Source organism: Corylus avellana, chromosome 1, assembly GCF_965113065.1.
Source record: "Corylus avellana chromosome 1, dhCorAvel1.hap1.2, whole genome shotgun sequence".
Lineage (NCBI taxonomy): Eukaryota > Viridiplantae > Streptophyta > Magnoliopsida > Fagales > Betulaceae > Corylus > Corylus avellana.
This window is the reverse complement of record NC_142490.1, coordinates 23378564-23387469: the sequence shown is the minus strand read 5'-3', so window position 1 is coordinate 23387469 and position 8906 is coordinate 23378564. Positions and strand designations below refer to the sequence as shown.

Below are 8906 nucleotides of genomic sequence, written 5' to 3'. Positions count from 1 at the left end.
TGCCTAGTTCAAACCAAGTTGCATCATGCCGATAAACCAAAACTCAAGTGTGAAAGAAAATGATAATTTGAAGACTCCTTTTTAAAGAATGTTACTCCCAAACAACTTATAATAGAAAATATGAAAGTGGTTTTTAGGTCCAGGCAAATGTAGTCAATTGACTTGAAAAGAGCGGTAAATTATTTTTTTCTTGACAAGGAAGCAATGTTTTCTTTGAATGAAATGTAAAATCTTAAAGATTTTATATAATTTATTCACGTGAAATTTGGAAACAAATTCAACTTGTCTCATTTATTAAACGTGAGTAATGCTATATATTACAACACTATTTTATCATTATCTTACTATGTTGAAATGACATTGTGTGGATTAGATCAAAAATTATTAATAAAAAAGAAAAAAAAAAATTCATGATGAATTGACAATTCATGTCAATGTATCTCAGACCTCAAAAATTTAAATTTTTTTTTTTAACTAAATGTTTTATATATATATGGGATAATCCTTCCAAAATGAATTTTTTTACTCTACCAAAAAGTCATTCTTTTAAAATAAATTTTCTAATTCTAAAATTCTAGTTACGCCCCTGACATAGCATATTTCAGCGTTGTTTTACCATGCTCTTTGTTCTATGAATCTATGAAATTTGCTTAACATCTAAATTGGTCGCATGGTGCGAAATAATAAAGCTAATAAACTAATAATCATTGTTCTTATTTCTTTAGTTTCTTTAGACTATACCGTCATGTTTCAAGCTCTTAACCTCTGCAACTTTAGCTGTAGCTTATATAGGCAATTCCATGGAGGATCACCGTTGCTTAGTTTTGGAAATATGTAAAGACTTGCACAATATATGACCAGATCAGATAATCAGCTTGGGGAATATATATATATATATATATATATATATATAACAAATAAGGTATAAATAAGACATAATTTGAAACCAATCATTTCTTCACTTCCAAAAGGCCGGCCATTAAATAGAACTATACAATAAAGAAAGACTTACATGAAATGCAATGCTACCTTTTAGCGGACAAGTATCATCAAAATTTAAAATAGAAGTCAATATAATACTAATATTAAACATTCAAAATATTGGAAAAGAAGAGTTGGGTACAACATCAGAATCATTCCATTTATGCTGCTCAAAGTAAAAACCCCAATCCTAGAATCTTCGTCGTTGTTGGTAAGGATGTAGGCAGAGTTTAGCATGGGCAGGGGCTGAAGGTCCATAAATTGTGTTGCTAGAGGCCGATATGCAAAAAAATAAAAGTAATTCCTTATAAATTTTTTGTTACCTTCAATTTTTATTTTATTTTTCCTTTTTTCCTTATGAGTTGGGGGTGGCCGGTATACCTCCATCATTGGTTGTCGGGGTGATCGTAGGGTTCAAGGTATTCAATGTCGACGTGGCCGTATTCTTCGTAGTCGTAGTCGTCGTCGGAGACAACGCTGCCACCTGAGAATTCATGATACACTCATAAGTATCAGACAAATGATTAGTAAAAACAAAAACTATATATATATATATATATATATATATATATAAAAGACAAATGATCTATGTCCGAAAACCCACCAGATACGTCAACAACAGAACAATAATCATTAAATTCATAGTCATCAGTGGAATCATGGGGAAGACGCAAGTGTTTAATCTGTTGAGCACATCTTCTTCCCAAATCCCCTGCCAGAGTGAGATTCAAACATCGGCGTAGGTCAAGCGATTCAAGGTGAGGACAACCATCAAGGATGGCCTGCAAACCCTCATTAGTCACCTTATTTCCGAAAAGCTGGAGGCGGCGCAATTCACTCATGTTCTCTGCAATAGCAACTGCCTCCCCATCATAATCTCCATTCCTCATGTGCCACCGGATGTTGAAATTTAGTGATTTCAAAAGAGGGCAACAACGGCCCACAGCTTCCAGAGCTTCTTTTGACAATGAACAGTACGAAATGGCAAGCTCCTCTAGTAATGGAAGTTTTGCAGCCACTTCACTCAATCCCTTATCTGAAATACTAAAGCATCTTACAAGTCCCAGGCGTTTGAGCTGACTTGAACTGTTAAAGTACCAAGAAAGGAAATGACAAAAATAAAACCAGCAGTTATCAACAGACAGGCAAACACCAATATGAGGAAGAATATTTCTACATCACCCAATTCATCATTGAGAGATTGAATCCACAACTGTAAATTTATTGTAGCAGAAATTCTGTGTTTTTTAATTTAATCCACTTGCCTCGGTAACATAAACTTTTAGATCGATTTGTTTAGACCGTTAGATGAAACAGATTGCTTAAATTTTAAAATATGAAAATCTCATATTTTAGAAAACCTGAAGAGATCCAAATCCATAATGTAATTATAATCATTAACAAAATCCAAGAGAGCACAATAATATTGTTTTCACGAAATTATTTGTTGAAATTGATTTAGTTTGCTTGAATTTCTTTGATTATTCTAAAGTAAATAGTTGTATTTACAGTGTTTCTTGGCCATTGTCCAACAACTTATTCCAGCCACCGTTGGCTGTCTCCCAAGTAACTACTCGGTCCTTAACTATCGGTAAATAGCCGACTTCTACCGCTGCCACCTACCTCTTAGTTGTCCCCTCCTTTCACTCGCAATTCATTGAGAAAAAAAAAAATTGTTTTTCTTTTTATCTTGAGTTTGAAGTAGATGTTAGAGTATATGTTTTTCATATTAGGCTAATATTAAAATATTGTTCATTTAAGTTTGATTGTAATCAAATTTTCCCATACTTGTATTCTCTCATATAGCATAATTTTCTTATAGATTGAGATCTTTGTATTGTATATATGAATCAAGTTAAGAAAAGAAAGATGCACAATGATGAATATAGGTGTCTAACACTAAACCACCTCAGAATTTATTGTGTCTTTTCTTTCTCATTGCTTCCACTATAATTCTCTTTTTCTTAAAAAAAAAAAAAAAAATCTACAAAATCAATTAACACCTTGTTGAATTCAATATGAAAATTTCAATAATTAGAAAGTCTAGTTAGAATTTAGATTATGTTTTGCCAAAAAAAATAATAATAAAAAGGGAAAATTACAGTTTACCCCCTAAAGTTGACAACATTTTTCAATTCGAACACCAAAGTTTTAATTTTTGCAATCCACCCCTACAAAGTTCCAATTTTTTTTCAATTCGACTAATGTTATCCCAAAATTTTCATATTGTCCCTAATTTTTATTTATTTTTTTATTTTTTATGAAAAAAATAAAAAAAATTGGGGGGTGCAAAAATGGCCAGATGGCCAAAGGAGCCACCCTGAATTTTTTTAAAATTTTTTATAAAAAATAAAAAATAAATAAAAATTATGGGCAATATGGAAAGTTTTGGATATAATTGGTCAAATTACAAAAATTTGAAACTTTGGGGGATGGATTGCAAAAATTGAAACTTTGATGTTCGAATTGAAAAACGCTGTCAACTTTAGGGGGTAAACTGTAATTTTCCCTAATAAAAATTTAAAAGTATAAATAAACATGGAAACCTTTTCTTTTTCTTTTTTCCTTTTTTTTTTTTTTTTTTTTTTGTTCTAGAAGCTTAAGAAAAAAAAAAGGTTCGGTTTGTTAAAATTTGTTTTTTTTTTATCTTTTTTTTTTTTCACAAAACAAAAATAATAATAAACAATCCAAATACAAAACAATCTTATAAATATCAAAGAAGATAACTTATATAGGGACTTGACATAAATCAGCTTTTTTGTGTACTCCAATGAAAGATAGACACGTTAGCATAAAACAATAAAAGTGAGTTAGATGAAAACACCGGATCTTTTTCTTCTCTTCAATAGTTCACCAAAATCCCAATTTCCTTCTGCCACTGCTTTAGCACCTGTAAAACCGACAACATATCAAATATGACAACGAAACAATATTTCATTTATGAGAAATGTTCTTTTGTATTCTCCCATCATTTTCTACCCTCATATTTTGAAAATCAATTTTTAAATTTGTAGGATTCACACAAGTGAAAGTGTGAATCCTATAAATTTAATGGTTGAGGTGTGAGTCCTACAAATCTAATGGTTGATTTTTAAAATGAAAAAATGATGGAATTTGTAAGATTCACACCGTGGGTCTAGCCGCGGTAAATGCCTCAAATCCCACCGGCCATGATCCACCTCAAAACTCGTTTCTAATGCCTCAAAACCCATTTTTAATGCCCCAAAACCCGTTTCTAATGCTTCAAAACTCGTTTTTGGATTCAAAACTAAAACTTAGAGGTAAAAGGTTAACTCTGTAGGAATTCTATCATCCTGAAATCACATTGGTCCAAGTTATTTCCATGCACTTTTTATGTTTTTGCTTTTGTGTTGGTTATTGATTGGGAGCTGTAAACGAGGTGTTATCAGGATAGTCCTGATAAAAGGTTTTCTCAATCTTCATTTGTAAGAAAAGATTTTTCTTTTCTTTTCTTTTTTTTGTGAGTTATAAGAAGAGAGTTACAACTAACATTCAAAACGATGGTCATTCAGCTATGATAAAAAATCAAAGCCCCTCATTCTTTCTTGCTAATCTTTTATCTCATAACAGTAACAAACCTTGAGGAAACCCTCCTCACCAATTTTACTGATAATATCTTAAATGTGTTTATTTTATTTACTAAAGTAGCATTATTATATCTTATTATATTTTATATTTAATTGTGAAATATAATTTAATCAGTAAATGTTGAGCATAAATGATATTTCTAATGAAAGTAATTGCCTTATTTTCGGAAAAGAAAGGAATAAAAAAAAAAGGGGTAAAGAGGCAGCATATAGTGGAAAGAAGACTTAAAGCAAAAGAAAAAAGAAAAAGAAAAAGAAGAGGGCTTTGTTGTAGACGACATCCAGCCGTTGATTTGAGAAAAAACAACGAAGATGAAGGGCAAATGTCTGCTAAATATGCCTGCTATAAAAGTGACGGGATTAGACAAAATAATGAAAGCAAAGCTCAAAGAGAAGCAGCAAAGAGAAAAGAAGAGTGTAAACGAGATAGGTCAAGTAAAAGAGAACGTTACCCAACTAACTGACTAAGAAGGAAATGGTTAACTAAGAAGCATATATATATATATATATATATATATATATATATATATATATGCTTTAATTAAGGCCCCCTACTTAATTATTTAGAAAAAAAAAAAAAACATTAATATTATTTAATTCTCCAACATTCCAAAATAAATAAGGCTTAAAAAATTAATAACAATAAATTAAAAAAAAATCAAATAATAATAATAAAGACATTATTAAATAAAATCCAATCTTAATCGTTTTATTCTTAAAAATTGTGGGTTGATATTTTTTTGGCCTTGTTTTGTGAGAATAGCAATACATTTTGCATCCCAACAAGCAAAAAGAATCATTTTTAAATAAAAGTATAATATTAATATTAAAATAAATATTATTTAATTAATATTTAAATACAACAAAAATCCCTCACTTCAGTTTTTCACCTTCTGCCTCAAAATACTCCCTACCTAGTTCGGGAGAATAAAATAATAAGAATTAAAAAAAGCAAAAAGATAAAAAGAAAAAAAAAAAAAAAAAAAAAAAAAAAAAAAAAAGATAAAAAAAAGGGCAAAACTTTTACTTTTGCTATTACGTGGACTTAAAGCAAAAAAGAGACAAGTATTATTAAATAAAGCAAAAAGAGGAAGGAAAAAAATAGATTTAAAGACTCCTTTTCAGTATTTACCTCCCAAACAACTTTTATAGAATTATATAATAAAGAAACAATTCTTGAAATGCAATGCTACTTTTGAGTGGAGGGTATTTGCAACGAAATGGATACTAACAGCCTATTGTGGTAGGAATTTAAAATTCATGTATTTAATTGTGCATATAAAATCAATACGATACTAATATTAAACATTCAAAATATTGGGAGAGAGGAGTCATTTCATTCAAGCTAGTCAAGATAAAAATCTCCATAGTTAACATTTTGATTTCTGTCATAGTAGTCATCGTAGTCATAGTCGGAGTCATAGAGGTCGGAGAAATTGCTGCCATCTGAGAATTCATAATAGTCAGAATGAGACAAATGATCTATGTCCGACGACCCAGATGGGTAGTCATCATCAAAAGAACCATAACCATCAAGTTCAGCACCAAATTCATAGTCATCAGTGGAATCATGGGGAAGACGCAAGTTTTTAATCTGTTGAGCACATCTTCTTTCCAAATTCCCTGTCAGTTTGACACTGAAACATTGCCGTAGGTCAAGTGATTCAAGGTGAGGACAACCGTCAAGGATGGCCTGCAAGCCGTCATTAGTCAGGTTATTTCCGAAAAGCTGGAGGTGGCGCAATCTGGGCATGTTCTCTGCAATAGCAAGTGCCTCCTCATCACACTCTATGCGAGGAAGTCCAAAATCCTGGTTGTTGAATTTGAGTGACTTCAGAAGAGGGCAACTGCGGCCCACAGCTTTCAGAGCTTCTTTTGAAAATGGACAGTATGAAATGGCAAGCTCCTCTAGTAATGGAAGTTTTGCAGCCACTTCACTCAACCCCTCATCCGAAATGTCATAATAGCAATGTACAAGCCGAAGGCGTTTGAGCTGACTTGAACTGTTAAAATACCATGAAAGGAAATAACTAAAATGAACCAGCAGTTACCCAGAGACAGGCAAACACAAATAAGTGGAAGAATTATGCGTCTGCAAATTCATTATTGGAATAAAAGAGACTGAATCCATAATCAACCACATAGATTGTGAACTGTATAGGGGATATCTTTCTACATTGCAGCCCCCCAGTGGGGCCTATAATTCAACAAGGAGGGCTGCAAAGTGCTGATGTGCCGTCTATTTTGTATTCTATGCAGAAAGATTATTCAAAGAAAAGAAACCCATGTCTAGTTGGGAACATTTTCCCGGCCAAATCATCCACAATTTATTAATTCCCATGCCCAAAACTTCCTACATACATTTGAAGCCATAAATCCAAGCGTCTTAGCATTAAGTGCTGCAAATGGATGTCTGCGGAGCTTACATTCAAGGAGCAGTTAATTATAGATCCCTTCATGCCTTTCATTTTTTGAATAAATAAAGCCATAACAGTACAGAAGTATATATAAGATGAAAAACCCATTTAACCAATTTTTCATCAACAAATAAGAGTATGCCTCAAGATTAACACCTTACACTATGAAAGCTAAGCACCTCTGACCAGGTACAACTTGAGGATAAAGCACATCAATCCAAATGCTTCAACAAAGTGATTTTGATAGTCTAAAGTTGGAATAGATAATACGAAAGATGATATCCAATGATTTTTTTTTTCTAAGAAGAGGAAAAAGAATGTGTTGAAGCTTTTTTTAATGAGTTGTCATACTGTGTGTGACAGCTTTTCCTTTTATAAATTTTGGATGCTGGTAGTAAGAACAGAGGCAAGGGCAGCAAGACAAGCACACAAAACCACAGTTAGACAATGCAAGAAACCCATGTTGTTGATGTCGGTATGACTATCATAAATTTCTGGATGCTGGTAATAGAATGCAGAGTTGAGTGAAGCAAGACTATCACAAACACATGGTTAGATAATATAAGAAACCCATGTTGTTGATTGACGAGAGAAATACAAATTGATTAAGTTAGGAGGGAGAATAGTTTAGAACCTACATGGGCTCAATGCGACAGGCTTGCAAGCCCCTCTAAAATTGTGGTTCAACTCAAGCCCGAGCCAAGCTCAAACAGTAGGCAATAACATTCAAAGTCCAGAACGCCAACAACTTCTGATAGCCATGCTAAAACCAGAAACCAGGAATTAAAATTCTACAACCCTCCCAGAAATTTCAAACACCCTCAAAATGTCGAAACATTCCAAAAATCAAAAATTAATTAGCACAGGATGCAGCAAATGATAAACACAAATACCTCAAATTTACCAACAAACCCTAAACCTCTAAGTCAATAAACTAGAATTACACGAAGTAATTACAAAAATCCAAACGACCACAATACTCATAGCATATCAATCAAAAAGGCCCTCAATATTAAAATTTAAACATAAACATATCAATCAAAACCTTTATTTCTCGCGCATAATTCAAAAAAAAAAAAAAAAAAATACCCATCAGCGATGTGCCTGAGGAGCTCGTCGGTGCCGAAGTACTCGAGGTTTATATCGACCAACTGGCCGCAGCTGCGATCGACGGCGTCGCGGCAAATCGTATTGAGTTCGTCATCATTCCAGTGGTTGTTGTTGCCCATGTCGATGGCGCGCCACATCGACGGGTCCTTGCAGAGGTTGCGCCACGGCGAGCACACCATCTGCGCGCTCCTCAGGATCTCGACGGCGCCCAGTCTCAGCAGGATCGACGCCGTCACGTCCCGGGGCAGCTCCAGCCAGTTGGGGAACTCGTCAGAGAGGTCAGGAATAGGGTCCATCGCGAGATTTTCTCGGAAAGGCAGGGACTTTCCGGGAAAATCAAGTCTTGGGGTTTGGGGGCGTGTTTGTGTCGTGTGGGGGGTTTTTATTTAACCACGTCAACGTGCTTATCAATAATAATTAATAGAGTAAAGTCCACATACCCCCCTCAAACTACCATCCAATTGACAATGTCCCTCCCAAACTTTCAATTGTGACAATGTCCCCCCCAAACTACCAAAACATTGTTAATGTCCCCCCCAAGACTAGCCATAAGACAAAAATGCCCCTATAAATTTCTCAATAAGACAAAAATACCCCTATAAAGTCAAAAAAAAATTGATTTTTTAAAAACGAAAAATTTTAATTGAAAGATAATATTTTAAAAAAAAACAATTTTTTTTAAACAAAATTTTTTAATTTTTTTTTAAACGGAAATTTTTATTCTTAAAAAAAACTATTTTTTTATTTAGTTTTAAAAAACAAAAAATTTCATTTTATTAAACGAAAATTT

At 33.1% G+C, this 8906-nt stretch overlaps 2 protein-coding genes across 2 annotated transcripts; both read right to left on the bottom strand.

Annotated features, from left to right (window-relative positions):
• Nucleotides 1-1062: 1062 nt before the first annotated feature.
• On the bottom strand, nt 1063-2362 carry LOC132168841 (putative F-box/LRR-repeat protein 23). The gene is made up of 4 exons (XM_088514282.1): nt 2343-2362; nt 1586-2067; nt 1363-1465; nt 1063-1250 (listed from the first exon to the last, which is right to left on the bottom strand). Exons 1-3 carry the CDS (start codon nt 2360-2362, stop codon nt 1368-1370), a joined length of 600 nt encoding a protein of 199 aa, XP_088370408.1. The 3' UTR covers nt 1063-1250; nt 1363-1367.
• Nucleotides 2363-5868: 3506 nt separating this feature from the next.
• LOC132168839 (F-box protein SKIP19-like) lies at nt 5869-8481 on the bottom strand. Its single transcript, XM_059579897.2, has 2 exons — nt 8096-8481; nt 5869-6592 (listed from the first exon to the last, which is right to left on the bottom strand). The coding sequence occupies exons 1-2, from the start codon at nt 8410-8412 to the stop codon at nt 5935-5937; spliced, it is 975 nt and encodes a 324-aa protein (XP_059435880.2). The 5' UTR covers nt 8413-8481; the 3' UTR covers nt 5869-5934.
• Between the last annotated feature and the right edge of the window lie 425 nt (nt 8482-8906).